Source organism: Oryzias melastigma, linkage group LG11, assembly GCF_002922805.2.
Source record: "Oryzias melastigma strain HK-1 linkage group LG11, ASM292280v2, whole genome shotgun sequence".
Taxonomy (NCBI): Eukaryota; Metazoa; Chordata; class Actinopteri; order Beloniformes; family Adrianichthyidae; genus Oryzias; species Oryzias melastigma.
The window spans coordinates 17,331,292-17,346,271 of NC_050522.1; the positions used below are offsets into that span (position 1 = coordinate 17,331,292).

The following is a 14,980-nucleotide window of genomic DNA, read 5'->3' on the forward strand; positions in this document are numbered from 1 at the left end:
ATATCACTCCCCCAAGGCAATAAGCAGCAGAAAAACTACCTTTTTTTAATCGATTTTGTCTTTGTTGGGTAGTTAAAGAGTCTTAAATTTAACTTGTGAATGAAGAGGAAATATTTTATTTGCAGTTTCCCATCCTATTCTCCAATCTTCCCATCCGTCATCGCTCTGGAATCCTGCTCTATGGAGCCCCTGGAACAGGAAAAACCCTCATGGCGAGAGCTGTTGCTAAGGACAGTGGGATGAACTTCATCAGCATCAAGGTAGATTGCACTTTATTTTAAAATCAATGTGTAAAAAGAAAGATTTTCCCCTATTTTTTAAGATGTGTTAAAGGGACTTTGCTGTCTTTGTAGGGACCTGAACTTTTGAGTAAATACATTGGAGCCAGTGAGCAGGCAGTCCGTGATGTCTTCCAAAGGTCAGAGTTCACCTTTACTTTACAGCCGGTGTAATATGAGTGTCCAAAGTTCACTGTTGTTGATGTCTGAAGTTTGGATTTAAATAAACTCCCAGCTTTTCTGTCTCTTTTAGGGCTCAAGCTGCCAGCCCTTGCATCCTGTTCTTTGACGAGTTTGACTCTCTGGCCCCCAGGAGGGGCCACGACAGCACCGGGGTTACCGACCGAGTGGTAAACCAGCTTCTGACCCAGCTGGATGGAGTGGAGGGTCTGCAAGGTACATAACTTTTCTGTTTGTGTCAATAATCCCAGTTTTATGTGAGGATGCTGGGATGAGTAGATATTCTGTACCAACACAAATGATTGTGAAATTAAGGAGTTTTTTTAATTTTCATTCTTCTTATTTTCGTCTGCAGGTGTTTACGTGCTTGCAGCCACAAGCCGCCCGGACCTGATTGATCCAGCTCTGCTGAGACCTGGAAGACTTGACAAGTGCCTCTACTGCCCTCCCCCCGACCTGGTCCGCTTTTTTTTTTAAACCTGCATCTTTTTAAATTGAGAGTAAAATGCTAATTTTGCTGGTCTCATCTCATGTGCAGGAGGCTCGTGTGGAGATCCTAAAGGCTCTGAGCTCAGGCCTCCCTCTGGCTCCCAATGTGGATCTGGAGCAGTTGGCAGCAGCGACCGAGCAGTTCACCGGTGCAGACCTCAAGGCTCTGCTCTACAACGCTCAGCTAGAGGCTGTCCACACCAGCGCCGGGCCCGGTGCTCCACAGGTATACCACCTCTCAGACTATTGTTTCACTTTGGGTCAAAACAAACAAGAAGTCAGAAATCAGTCGCAACTTTGCAACACTCATTCATTTGTGGATACAAACTGTCCGGTTTCACTTTTTCTCTCACAACCAGGAGACGACGCCCGTCTCAGACAGCGACATGAGTCTGTCCTCCATGATCTTTCTAAACAACAGCAGTGGCTCCGATGATTCGGTTGGGGAGGGAGACCAAGGCGCTGGCTCGGACCTGTCCATGGTTCTGGTCGAGTCCAGTGAACTTCGAGCAGAGGATCAGGAAGATGACAACAACCTTTGGAGACTGTACTTCGGAAGTTCTTATGAATCAGAGCTGGGCAATTCACCCATTTCAAGGCTGGTAAGCAACAAGTTGACAACTTGGATTTGTTAAATCTCTGATATGCACCAATATTCATTAGGCAACTGCTGAGTCATGCAACACAGATGAAGGTCATCAGTCTGATGTTGGTTGGATTTTGTTATTATTATAATAATTATTTTTCTTTTTTAAATAAGGAAAGTGTCCTAAAACTTTTGCCTATACCGTTTTTGTCTATATTTATTCAAGCAGAAACAAATATTGCAAAGCCATCAATTTTAGATGAATCTTTTAAAGTGTATTGAGCAAGAAAAACTGATCCTCGTTTTGAAGTAAATGTCTGTTTTTTTAACAACCATTACAATGCTTTTTGTATCTTAAAGCCTTAAAATTTATCACTTTATCTACTACTCATCAAAAGATAGAACTGGTATTATAAAATCTAACTAAAATATAGGAATATTTAAAACTATAAAGAAAAAAAAATGCTTGTAATATTTTATCTTACCGCTAGATGTCGCCAACGCTCAGAAATTAAATAGCCAGAAATTGAGCATTTTGGTTTAAAGTTTATATTAACTGTAAGTTTGTGAGTCAAGCCTTAGTTTTTTTTTATAATTTGCTTTTATAAGTAAAACTAAGGGGTCATGGGTGATGTGTGTTAATGGGTGAGGGTGAAGGGTGGGCTGGGTTTTTCTCTTTCTATTTTTTATTGTGCTTGTTTTTCTTTTCAACTGTAAAGCGCTTTGAACTGTGCAAGTATGAGAAGTGCTTTTTTATAAATAAAGTTTGATTGATTGATGAATTTCCAGTGCGTCTCTGGACCCTCTGTGACACAGGACTGTCCTGGAGGAACGCTCTGCGAGCCGGCCTGCATTCTGCCTCCTGCTTACATGTCCTCCATCCAGACTGGATATGAGGAACTTAGCCTGGAGGAATTGGACCACTTGCAACAAAAAATTAACAACATCAAGAGCAGCTACAAAAGAGCCAATGTTAGTAACTGTGGGGTCATCACATATTTTTCTAGCTTTCAGATTTTGAGACTTCGAATTTTAGCTTTTTCGTTTTCTTCAGCAGGAGAGTGTTCGTACGGATTTGTCTTCCAGCCAGCCAAGCTTGTTAGTGTCTCCAGCTCACCTGAACGCTGCTTTGGCTGTGACTAAAGCGTCTCTCAGTCAGACGGACTGGAAGAAATACACAAAACTGTGAGTTGTTAACACTTTTGACATAGAATTGGTTCTCTAAAGGGTGGGGAAACTCTATATAAACTCCACAAATACACAAAAAACTGCTGTTTTTTCCCAGAGTAGTTGAATATGAAGCTATTTCCTTCTCCATTTTTCATTTGAATATTTGTTTGTCCCTTTTAGATATGAAGATTTTAATGGATCCGCTGATGGAAAAGTTCCTTCCTCTGTGGCTTTTAAACCAGGACAGCGTGCAACTCTGGCGTAATCCTGTGCAATAATCGGACACAATCTCATCCCCTTTAGTAAATCATGTTTCCATACATTTTTAAAAACTGAGCTCTGGATAGATGCACAACCAACCACTGATTGTATAATTCCTGCACACATGTACATTGTATATTTTGTGATTGTAAATATGTAATTGTTAAAAATCAGGAAATAATATTTTCTTAGAAACTTAAAAGGCAAGTTTTTTTGGCTACTTTTTATAGCGGGTTTTGCTAATTACTTAATAAATAACTAGATGAAATAAATTCTGCTAAAAAAATAACTTCTTGTTTTAAGTTCTTTTTGTGGTGTGACTGTTGCATTTTATTATCGAATTAGCTGATATTAGCTCATAAACAATGAGATATTTCTATTTTCTGCATTTAGTGACACACTTCAGCAACCACATTAGCTAGTTATTGTTAATAGTTATGCAGTTTCAAAAATATGAATTGAAATAAAACAAAATAGATCAAATTTTACAAAACTAACCCAATGCAGGATCTGAGCCTTTGCAGGATGGAGTTTTTTTTTTAAAAAAGATTGATAAGATTGATTAAATCTAAAATCCTTAAAAACCAAATAAATGATGTATTTGTATGTAAGATAGTCTTGCCTTCATGGACACATTTCACATTCTTGAAATCCTCGTTGAGCTTTAATGTTTTCCTTGTAGCACACCAGCTTCTAAAAGACTTCTTTCACTTTGGGTCATACTTTATAGTAAAGAACTAGCTTAAAATGGACAACAGACATTTATTACAGGTTGAATAAATTCCACTGGATAAATGGGAGTGGGTGGGTTGGGGGTCGGGGGGATTGGGGGTGCGCAGGATCTTGAGAAGCCAGATCACATTGTGAACAGTTAGCTGAAAACAAGAAAAAAGAGGAGTCATACATTGTTACTGTACATGTGATTTACAGATAAAATACAACTTCAACTTTTTTGCATACTTTACATAAATTATAAAAGGGAACTCCCTTCAAAACCTGAAAAAAGCCGTGTTTCTCCACCACCTTCTGTGATGTCTACATCTCTTTCTTGCAACAATAACCACATCAGTTTGTGCATAGAGTTCAAGAGGATTTTGTGAGAGTTGTAAACATTTTTACACTCTACACTGGATAACCTACTTTAGATAAACCAAACTTCCAGTCTGGCGTCATAGAACCAAACTATTACGTTTCATTTAGGTATTCCTAATAAGTGTCTCCAGCCTTGTTTTCTCACAAAATCAAGATTCGTTTTTGTTGTAGGTAAATAAAAATATTAATTTTAAGCTGCTTTTATTTAGTAGAATTTGTCTTTCTGAAACACAGAAGCCTCAGGTTCTTTCTTTTCCCCAAAGTAAACCGTCTATAGTTTCATTTTTCTAGTCCAAACTAAGGTTGTGTGATAGTTCTGTGATTGTTCTTTAAAGCATGTTTGTCACTTTATATAATGTAATAGTTCTGCAGGTCTTACATAGAAAGTAACTTAAAGTATTAAAGGAATCATGAAATGTATTACAATACAGATACAATAATTATGCAAAGAAAATTACCTTTTATTTTATTTTTCTATAATGTATCACTGTATGGCTGTAACTTGGATGACAAAGCTGAAAGTATCTCCACAGACATGAAAGTGTCTGCTTAAAATATAGCTATACCATCATTGCCATTAATGTTGCTATAGGATTTTTTTATTTTTTTAAATAGTTAAACCCTGCTGCTCTGCTTCCAACTAAAATGACATTATTTGACAGTATTTAGTATATGTTCAGCATAAAAATTGAGTGAATAAGCTTTTAGATAGAATGTTGCATAACTCTTGAACACAACTACTTACATAGAAGTCATGTCATTAAGAGCATGGTCCAGCTCCTCACTGATGGCTTTGTACTTGAGTTTCTGAGCATAAAGCTCATCTTAAAAAAGAAAAAAAATAAGAATTACAGTGTGATAAAGATGTTTTTCTTTCTTAAGGAAAGCATTTCACTGCTATTATGAATGTGGGAATTGTTGCCTCAATGGAAAGAAAACTGCACCTTCTAAATCATCAATAGTCTTCTCCAGCTTAGCAACAGATCTTTCTGCAAACTCAGCTCTGGTTTCAGCCTAAAAGAGTTAAAAAACACCAAAGTTTTAATTTGCAACAAGTATAGGGTCTAAATAGACGCAATGTCATCATGAAAGGGGTCGTGTCTTTTTTGTGCTCGCCTCCTTGAGCTTGTCAGTTAAAATCTTGATTTCCTCTTCATATTTGTCCTCCTTTTGAGAGTACTGCAAAAAAAAAAGAAATCCAACCATTCTTATTGCACAGCAATAGAATACATTTACAGAGTACAGAAATCTATGATATGCATTTAAATGGTTTGGAGTTTGAGGTCAGAGACCTCAGCATGAATCTGAAAGATTGGATCTCTTTCTTGACGATCCCCAACTATTAAGATAGATAGATAGATAGATAGACCTTTATTGTCATTATCACAAGGACAATGAAATTGCAGCAACCGTTTCAGTGCAAGTGGCATAAAAAATACAGAACATCCATCCATCCATCTTCTCGACCGCTTTGTCCCTTTCGGGGTCGCGGGGGTGCCGGAGCCTATCCCGGCTACTGAAGGGCGAAGGCGGGGTACACCCTGGACAGGTCGCCAGTCTGTCGCAGGGCCTCAATCACACACACATTCACTCTCACATTCACACCTAGGGGCAATTTAGAGTCACCGATTAACCTATGAAGCATGTTTTTGGATGGTGGGAGGAAGCCGGAGTCCCCGGTGAAAACCCACGCATGCACGGGGAGAACATGCAAACTCCACACAGAAAGGTCCCAGCCGGGATTCGAACCGGGGCCTTCTCGCTGTGAGGCGAGAGCGCTAACCACTTGCGCCACCGTGCAGCCCAATACAGAACATAATATAAAAAATACGATATAAAGTATAAAAAATATGTAGAAAAATATATACAATGAACTGTGCCATATAAGACTATGAGCATATATGTACATTATGGATGTGCAAAAAAGCGAGCATTTAAATAACCAGATTTACAGATTTACATGTGCATATGTACATAGCAGTATATAAATATATGAACATGTACTGTACAGTATATTAATAACAATTATGAGAGAATGTTCTCAGACTGCTGACCACTGTTGAAGATAAATAGAAGAAAATAGATGAAGAACGTAGTGCAGTTGTAGTGAACCAGATGTACCAAATGCTGCAGTTCCTCAAATGATCAAAGTTAAAAACTCAACCTCCAACATAAGAATGCAAAGGTCTTAAAAATCTTTTTATGTCTAATATTAATTTTCTATTTCTGCCAGCTGTTTGGAGCTGTCCTAAATTCAACTCAAGCTAAAAAAGTGTAATAGATTATTATTATAGAGAGATTTTTATTAATTTAGGGAGAAAGTACTGAAGATGTTTATTTTAGTTATTTATGTCAGATTCCCACCATAGTGCATGTTATTTTAGTTTTTCATAAAACTCATTTATGTGATTTCAAGTAAGTTTTAGGATGATTAAAAAAAAAATAAAGTTCTATTTGTCGTTGCTGGGTAAGTGCTTACCTTCTCAGCCTGAGCTTCCAGAGACTTGAGGTTGTTGGTGACGTTCTTCAGTTCTTCTTCCAGCTCAGCACATTTACTGATTGGTTTGCATTTCAGAGGAAAAAGAAAAACAAAGAACATTGTAAGACACCAAAACTGTTTGAAAAGGAAAATGAATAGTCTACACTCCACAACGTAGAGATGAACTGCTGAGTCCTGGCTTGATGTTCATGGTTCTTCTCTGAAAACACTGGATTACTGACGTTTGGATAATGCTCATATTACATCGTATTATTTAACTTTTTTCCTCTTGAGAAGTTAGCACATGAATAATCAAAATTCCACATTAAAACTTAAACTTTACACTTTGATGAGCACTGAAACTTCTATAGACTTAAACATTCATCCAGACACTGCATTCATTTTACTTCCAATTATTTATGTTTTTATACTTTTTAAAAAATGCTGTTGTCCTTTTGTTTTTGCCTGAAATTAATCAATTTAGAAGAAAACCTAAATTTCAAATTAATATTGATAAATTATCTTTAATTACGCTATTTTTTTTCCAATAAGGCAGTAAATGCTCTTTCAGTACACATTTATAAATGTTAAACATTTTAAATCTCATTATTAACAGTCAAACTTGGGTCTAAACTTGACCCATTTAAGCACTGCTCTATATCAACAAAAAGTTTGACTTATTTGTGTGACGAAAAGGTGAGGTCTTCTTTTAAACACTCACGCCTCGGCGAGTTCCGCCCTCTCCTCCGTACGCTCCAGCTCCCCTTCAACAATCACCAGTTTACGAGCCACCTGGTTAAAAACAAGTAACAATCAAAACCAAGCCCAGTTTGTTAAATATCAGCACCACAAGAAGAAAAGAAGTTTTAAAAAAAATCTGAATTGTTCTGCTGAAATATTTTTCAAGAAATAGGTTAAGAAACTGTCCAGAATTTTGTTTGGGGATGGCGCAAACAGGACAGACATACAACTTGTTAGAACTTAAGAATGTTGAATGGGGAGTGAAAATAGCCCACCACACGGTGGGCTATAAAAGCAACTTCGTTTAGGCTTGGGTAGAAAATTAAGAAGTTATTGGTTGCTATAATAAATAACACTGGCTTGAATAGTTTTAGGAATTAAGCCATTCAAATTTGGGTCTTATTTATTTCTATTGGGAGAAAAATATTCATAATAATAAACCATAATGTCATATAGAACATAAAGCAAACACACACTTCAACCAAAATATAATAATGCATTGAAGTTAATAACTCAGAAACAAACTCACCTCTTCATATTTGCGGTCAGCTTCCTCTGCTATGTGTTTGGCTTCTTTTAGCTGAATCTCCTGCAGCTCCATCTTCTCTTCATCTTTTAGGGCCCTGTTCTCGATTACCTTCATGCCTCTGTGAAAAAAAACATCACACTATCTTAGAAGTTTTTGCTTACATAAAGGTTTGTGTGGATATGCTAAAGCAACAACATGGAGCCTCTGAAGTAGTGATTGATTGATTTGAATTTCTTTGTCTTCTTAGATCAGAACCTCTTGTTTCCTCCATCCATGACCCAAACTACACAGATTTAAGAAGATCGCAGGAGGATTTTACCTCTCACTCTCATCGGCTGCCTTCTCCGCTTCCTCCAGTTTCTGTAAAGCTGTTGCCAGTCTCTCCTGCGCTCGGTCCAACTCCTCCTCCACGAGCTGGATGCGCCTGTTCAGTGAAGCCACCTCTGCCTCAGCCTGACCGAAGGTGAACCAAATAATATGTTATATGCTATATCAGGAAAAGGTGTTTGCAGGCAGAAGATTGTATACAAGTTATTATAATATTTTTAGGATTTAGGATGGACAGAGGAAGTTGGTTTTGGCTTGGTGTCACCAGCCAAACCATGAAAATGTGTGTTAAATTTACAAAAGTTAAATGAGTGGATAATGATGACAAAGAGGAAGGGCCCAGGAAAGAGCCTTGGGGCACACCTGAAGTGACCGGTGAGGGCTGGGATTTGAAGGTTTTAAGGTAGACAAACTGGTAAAGACGGGTAATACCACTGTGGGGGGTGTAAGTAATGCCAAAAGATTAAAGAGGATGGATAGTGTGAGAGCTCAGTAGCACTGAGCTCAAAAAGGAAAAGAATGGATAGTAAACCAAAATCTCCCACCAAGGTGGTCATTGGTGATGTTTATTTGGGTGGTTTCTGTACTGTGGTTGGGATGGAAACCATTCTAGAATCATTTATGAATACTTCTGACCTCTCTCATCATTTTAAGTGAGACAATGGGTAGAATCAGTGACTGATTAACACTTATTGACCCACTGTAAAATCTTTCTGCTATTCCTAAGACTGTATCTGAGTATCAACCAGGAATCTTGGATTTTTGATAGCTTGTCTAAGGATGCCAAAAATGGCTGCCATGAGTGTGCAGATGGAGCAGGAAACTGAAGAAGTGAAGGTAAATGGGATGAAACGGGGAAGTTTCAGGGAGCAGGAATGCAGATTGAGAGGGGGTGGCTGACAAGTTAAAATCCTTCACGTATTGGGTCCCAGCAGCATATCCAACTTGGGACAAGCAGAGTTTACAAAAAGTATCACTAAAGGCTGTAAGAAATCATAAATTATTGTGCATAAAAAGCCTATAAAACACTTCCGTCAAGTCAATACTTGTGTCAAGACTGACGACTTAAAACAACTGTTAAGTGACCTGACAGGAATGGCTAAAGCACCAAAAAAAGACTGGAACCATTGTGAGGCTTACACTCAAGGTTATGATGGTGACATCATGGTGGAAATCGGGAGTTAAATCCCACCAACAGCTGTGGGTGGCGGGCAAGGCATGCTGGGAATGCAGCTCAGGAGGACAGGCCTGGCTGGGACGAGCCACATCAACTGTCTTTGTCTGAGCCTCTAGTCACTGCACAACAATGCAAACCTCTTTTTATGTCGCCTTCAAACATGGGACAAGCCATGTTATTATAAAATAATTCAAAACAAATCATTTTGGATTAAAGATGTAGAGATGATATAAAGGTGTCCAGGTTTTTCATAGATAAAAATCCATTTACGTTCGTTCTCAGTTTACAGACTCCGAGTGCAGCAGCTGAGCTTTGTGTTGCTGGATTACTCACATCAGCTGCTTTTTTGTCAGCAACTTCCAGCTTCTCCTGAGCGTCTTTCAGGGCCTCGGAGTATTTATCCAGCTCATCCTCCGTGGCCTTCAGCTTCTTCTGCATTTGCAGCAGTTCATCTTCATGCTGATGGAAAACAGATGTAATAAAGAAAATGACATGGGAGATAATCTCAAACAGCTTCTCTATTGATATACTGAGCTGCACTCAGTGCATATGAAATTGAATAATATCAAACTTGTATTTTATGTTAAAATAATCATTCTATTTATCTTTTAAAAATATATTTTTCAGTTTGAAAGATAATTTAGATACTTTATTATTCCCAAAATTAGAAGTCACAGAACGTATTTTCTAACTTTCACTGGAGTCAAGATTGTGAATAAATTTGATGTTTTCCATTTATATAAACTATTTTTTGTCAAATTGACAAAAATACCTCTAATTGTTTTAAAGTTAGATTGTATTTGATTCTTTGGATTGCATTTCCAACAATTTATCGGTACATCTTACATCATAGAGGTGTGCCTGCCGTCATGACCCACCTGTTTGCTTCTGTCCTCAGCTGCTTTCCTGTCAGCCTCAGCTTGTTCAGCCTGATCCAGAGCATTCTCCTTGTCTAACTTCAGCATAAGCATTTTCTTCTTGATGGCTTCCATCTTGGCTGTTGGGTTCCTGCAGCTGGCAGAGAAGATAAACAGAAGATTTTTGCCCAAAGCAGATTTTCGAGCCTGATGGAGCTGGTAGAAGAACCCAACTCACACAAGATATTTTTATATAGCAGACACCTAGCTCCTCCTCCTTTAATCCCACCCTTTGTGACAAAGTGGCTAAGGTTACACCCATTTGTCCCCAGTACATTTTCCAACATTTATTTAAAGTTGATGTTTAATCAGTCATTTTCCATTATAAATAACTGTTTAAACATTTACAATTCCTGCTTTGTATTATATTTATTCCATCTAAAATATCATTAATATTATAGTGTTAAGCATTTCAAGATAATTACATTTTCTTTTGAAAACTTGTTTTTACGGGTTTTGGGTTGCTATCTTAAAACAACAGGAACAAATATTGGCAGACATGGTTGTTCTCATCTTTTGTACTACACACATCTATTAAAATGAGTAAAAGATTTAAACGTTTTTGGCATAAAATAAATCTTTACTTTTGGAATTTCTATGTTTCATTTCTGGGTCCATCCATAAGCAGACCACTCTGGTTAGCATACCTTGTCCCACCTTTTTCCCCTCCCACACAGTTGAAAATGAGCATCTAGATAAAACCTGAAAAGCTTAAGCTCCATGTTTTAGACAAAATCACTTCAATTTGTAAAAAAATATGGAAGCAGATGAAGAAGGAGCAGAAGAAGGAGCTGCAAACAATGCCAAGAGAAACATTAGCTATAAGCTTGAGTGCCAAATGCCCTGGGATGACTATAACGGGGTCTCTCTGGGGAATACACAACCATGGATGTGCCGCTTATTCCTGTCTAAGGCCTGCTGGGTTATTAATAAACATGTTTTGGCTGACATTGTCCTACGGATCAGAACAAAAGAATGTCTGCAGCTTGGCCACGCCGATGGAGACAGCTATACAGAGAGAGGTGTTTAATGGTTGGTTTAGTTTGACTGTGGTTGATGAAATTGTGCTAAATGTACTGTAGAAATCTGCTTTGTTTAGATGTTTTTGAGCACTGGGATGTAAAAGAAATGTAATTTTTTATAGTTGGGAACCTTGTCGAACATGTAGTGACACAACAGTGAGCAGAAATGGAGTGGATTACTGTAGTTCTGGTGGTTTTCACCTGAATACTCCCTTCTGGTAATGACCAGGATTGCTGGAATTTATCACTGCTGGCTTCTGGTTAAGGCCAGGGAATGTCATAATCCCAACACACTGTAGCCACACACTCATACTCACTCCAAAGGGAAAATTCAACCAACTTCCATTTATTTTGTTTGGACCATAAACATTATTCTTATCATTATCATCTAGCAGCCCACCAGTTATTGGATCGATGAGGTGAGCAGAGAGTATTATGTTTTAATGGACACGAGTGAGGTAACAAAGGTGATGAGGAAGTTTGATGTTCATAACACATCACATAAAGACAGATGATGATGGACTTTGCCAGAAGGATGTAAAGTGGTGAACACATTTTTATAGAAAAAAGGAGAACAGAGTGATAAATAAAAATGAAAGTTGATCACATTTTGTGCAGATGTTTGAAAGAGTTAAGTGACTGAGAGAAGCCAAACTGTGTATGGATGGTGGTATGTAAGATGACACTGGTGGTGAAGATATTTACGAAAAAGATTTGAAGACCCACTTCAATGAAAATTGTGTCTTCCTTGTAGCATTTTATTAAATAAATAAAGAAAATTGAGATTAAAATAGCCTTTGTGAGTAGTTTTTTATTTAAATTGTTGTGAATCGGTAGCAGATAAAAATGCAGTTGGAAAAAAACTGGTAGGTGTGACGTAGACCTACAACGGCAAGCCGCTTGCTCCTTCCTCCACTCCATTCTGATGGATCCACTTGTAGACAACTGGATCCATGTACGTCTTTGGTTTCCTCATCTGAGCTGGAATCTGGATCAAAGCTGTTCTATTGGATAACTCCAATATCACTCACCGGTTTTGTTGCACCGCTAATGTTAGCTTGGGGTTGTAAGTGGCTGTAAGCTAGCGGGAGAGAGTGTAAACAAGGGGATGATGGGAAGTGGGACGGGCTTACTCCTCGCCAACAGTCTCGCAACACCATATTTTAAAAGGCTGTACTAATAAACATAAATAGGTCACCTATCAAAAGATAGTTGTTCACATTTGGTTATAATATGGCATAACCCATCATCTGATATGTTACAATTACTCCACAAAATAAATGACAAAATAATAGACTTGTGCTAAAACATCAGTGGTATTTAAAATTTTATTTGTTTGGAAAAGCAAGCACATTTTAGGAAAGTAGAGATTCATTGCATAATGCTTAACAAATACAGAAAAACAACGTTAAACTTTCCAGGTTTACTTATTCATTGATAGTAACTGATGATTACTACCCAACTTTTTCACTCTTTTTTTAAATAGTGAACGTAAAAAATGGTTTCCAATCATAGGAGTGTGGATTTCATCTCTTATGGAGTGAAGTCGTACATCCTCTCTTAAGTTTCTTTCCTTCAGGTGTGCCTCGAAAATATTCAATATACGATGAGAACACGTACTTATTCATGACTTTGACTCTCCCAAAGATGTCCAGCTCTGTTTGCTCGTCGTAATGGAGGGCGTTCATGACCTCCCTTGATCTAAAGTACAGAGCATTTTCTTTGGCAACCACTTGTTCCAGCCACATCTTTTGGGGCGCCATTTCATAGTTGTCAACAGTGCAGCCGTAGAACCCTCGTCTGATGTTCTCAGGCCATGGTTCTTTGGTCACCATGGGATGGTTCTCTCCCATAAAAGCCGTGCACAATGGGCTGTCAGACCCGTGAGAGCGCCCTACTTCACAGCCAATGACACTCATGAGAAAAAGGGAGAAGGTTCGGAAGTTGCGCACAGACGCTGAAAACACTGCAGCCATGAAATATTGGCCCCATCGCTCGCAATTGAAGATGCAGTGGTGAAGCTGAAATGTCTGGCGACAGAAATCAGTGAACTTAGATGCTTTGAGACCCTGCTGTAGCTCCAGCAGGGACGACTCATCTGCCTCATTGCTGAAACTGCGAAGGAACTCCTCGACTTCGCCTTCCTTGTCCGTTCTCATGAACTTTCCCACCAGGCTGATGGAAAGGTTACTCCTTTGCACTTTGTAAATACAGTCATTGAGAACATAGTACAGGTCTTCGGTGACTTCCTCCCTGGCATTGTACCTGATCTCTACCAGCAGGTCCAGTATATTGTTGATATGCTTGGGAACAACAGTATTTGCCTCTATCTCTTTAAGCCAAACTGCTTTCACTAGATCGTGGTCTGGGGTGTAATCTGGAGCTCGCCTTTTCTCTGTCTCCTCAAAGAACAAGCTCCAAGTAAGACCCTCCAGACAGTCGATAGAGGGGTACTTGTGTCGCAGTTCTGCTGGGACAAACATTTGTGGATGGCTCGGCCACTCCAGCATCTGCAGGTACAAAGCTTTTCCTTTATAATCTGAAAGGATGGGACCTGTACAGCCGAGCTCTTTCACTGTCCGAAGTTTACCGTTCTCAAAAAGCTCAGCTGTGACTGTGCTGGTGTGGTCATGGGCCCTCCAGCCGCTGCCAGTAGCAGTCACTATCTCCCCATCAGAGTTTACCGAGAGGAGGCTAGTGTGCAGAAGCAGCTTTGTTTTCACTCCAGCAGAGTGAAGGACCTGCAACAGCTTCAGCATGAAGTGCTCGTCATTTCCAAGGCTGCAGCTAATAAGGCTGACTGTACCGACGTCACCAGAGATGATTTCAGCTTTTAAGGTAGTGACAAATTTGGCAATATCCTCTGGCCCATAACCAGCCAGCTTTGAAGTTTCCATGGGGCCCTGGCTGCCATGGCCCACCAGCACAATATTGTGATTTCCTCCAGAGGGCCTTGAGCTTCCTCGCAGGACCTGCAGCGCCCCCTCATGGTACCTCAGGAGTGTTGACACAGAGGGATCCCTCAGAAACAGATAAGTGGCTGATTCCACCACCACTGGGTTGTCCTCCATCACCACTATCGTTTGGTGGCTATATCCAGCTTCCTCTCTGTGAGTGACATGATGGTTAGACACTGTTACGATTTGAAATGTACAAGGTGTATAATCTAAACTGATCATCAGGAGCTTCATATCTAAGTGAAACAAGTTAACAAAACTATTATAAAGTGAGCTTTGATACAGCTACAATACTCAAGTAGTTTCTTGTGTTCCTTAAATTCATTTATTGTGTTCCTGATAACTGATAATGTGGGATTTCATCGCAAAGTTGAGTCTTACCTCCTCCCTAAAGTGAGGTTAAAGTTAGTCTTCCAACCTGAAAACAAGAAACAAAGAGATTGATTTAGCCTTTGAAATGTTGCTGATATTCTAAAATGAAAATATCAGTCTTCAATGACTCAAAGATTCTTAATAATTTGAAACATGAATACTTTAAGTTACAGTTTGACTGTTCTGTCCATGTAAGCAGTTTCAAATATGAGTCTGCCTAGAAAATAGTAATATTGCTTTCTGTATATTCTCCTCCAAAGTCATGATATCTTTACCTAGGTCGTAAGAAAGAAAAAGAATTGCCTCTTACAGAAGCAATTAAAACTTACATTGATTTGAATCGATGTAAGCTTAACAGATCAATAATCGTTTCGTGAAAATACAAATTGATTTAGTGCATAAA

General features: G+C 38.8%; 3 protein-coding genes across 6 annotated transcripts in view; 1 reads left to right on the forward strand and 2 right to left on the reverse strand.

Moving 5' to 3' along the window:
- The window catches only part of pex1 (peroxisomal biogenesis factor 1), a 9,451-nt gene extending 6,191 nt beyond the window's left edge, over positions 1-3,260 (forward strand). The window contains exons 16-24 of one of the 4 annotated variants that reach the window (XM_024297566.2): positions 126-260; positions 354-418; positions 532-674; positions 814-917; positions 997-1,173; positions 1,307-1,549; positions 2,323-2,505; positions 2,588-2,718; positions 2,884-3,260. In XM_024297566.2, coding sequence (XP_024153334.1) covers positions 126-260; positions 354-418; positions 532-674; positions 814-917; positions 997-1,173; positions 1,307-1,549; positions 2,323-2,505; positions 2,588-2,718; positions 2,884-2,968 — 1,266 coding nt within the window. In that variant the 3' untranslated portion in view covers positions 2,969-3,260. The remainder of the gene's footprint in view (positions 1-125; positions 261-353; positions 419-531; positions 675-813; positions 918-996; positions 1,174-1,306; positions 1,550-2,322; positions 2,506-2,587; positions 2,719-2,883) is intronic. The other 3 variants (XM_024297575.2, XM_024297585.2, XM_024297594.2) reach the window with 3 other exon arrangements.
- Positions 3,261-3,609: 349 nt separating this feature from the next.
- LOC112163052 (tropomyosin alpha-3 chain) lies at positions 3,610-10,413 on the reverse strand. Its single transcript, XM_024299166.2, has 10 exons — positions 10,188-10,413; positions 9,643-9,768; positions 8,125-8,258; positions 7,806-7,923; positions 7,257-7,327; positions 6,536-6,611; positions 5,173-5,235; positions 5,001-5,070; positions 4,802-4,880; positions 3,610-3,839 (listed from the first exon to the last, which is right to left on the reverse strand). The coding sequence occupies exons 1-10, from the start codon at positions 10,299-10,301 to the stop codon at positions 3,836-3,838; spliced, it is 855 nt and encodes a 284-aa protein (XP_024154934.1). The 5' UTR covers positions 10,302-10,413; the 3' UTR covers positions 3,610-3,835.
- Positions 10,414-12,567: 2,154 nt separating this feature from the next.
- LOC112138212 lies at positions 12,568-14,638 on the reverse strand. The gene is made up of 2 exons (XM_024260788.2): positions 14,587-14,638; positions 12,568-14,356 (listed from the first exon to the last, which is right to left on the reverse strand). Exon 2 carries the CDS (start codon positions 14,317-14,319, stop codon positions 12,775-12,777), a length of 1,545 nt encoding a protein of 514 aa, XP_024116556.2. The 5' UTR covers positions 14,320-14,356; positions 14,587-14,638; the 3' UTR covers positions 12,568-12,774.
- Positions 14,639-14,980: the final 342 nt, after the last annotated feature.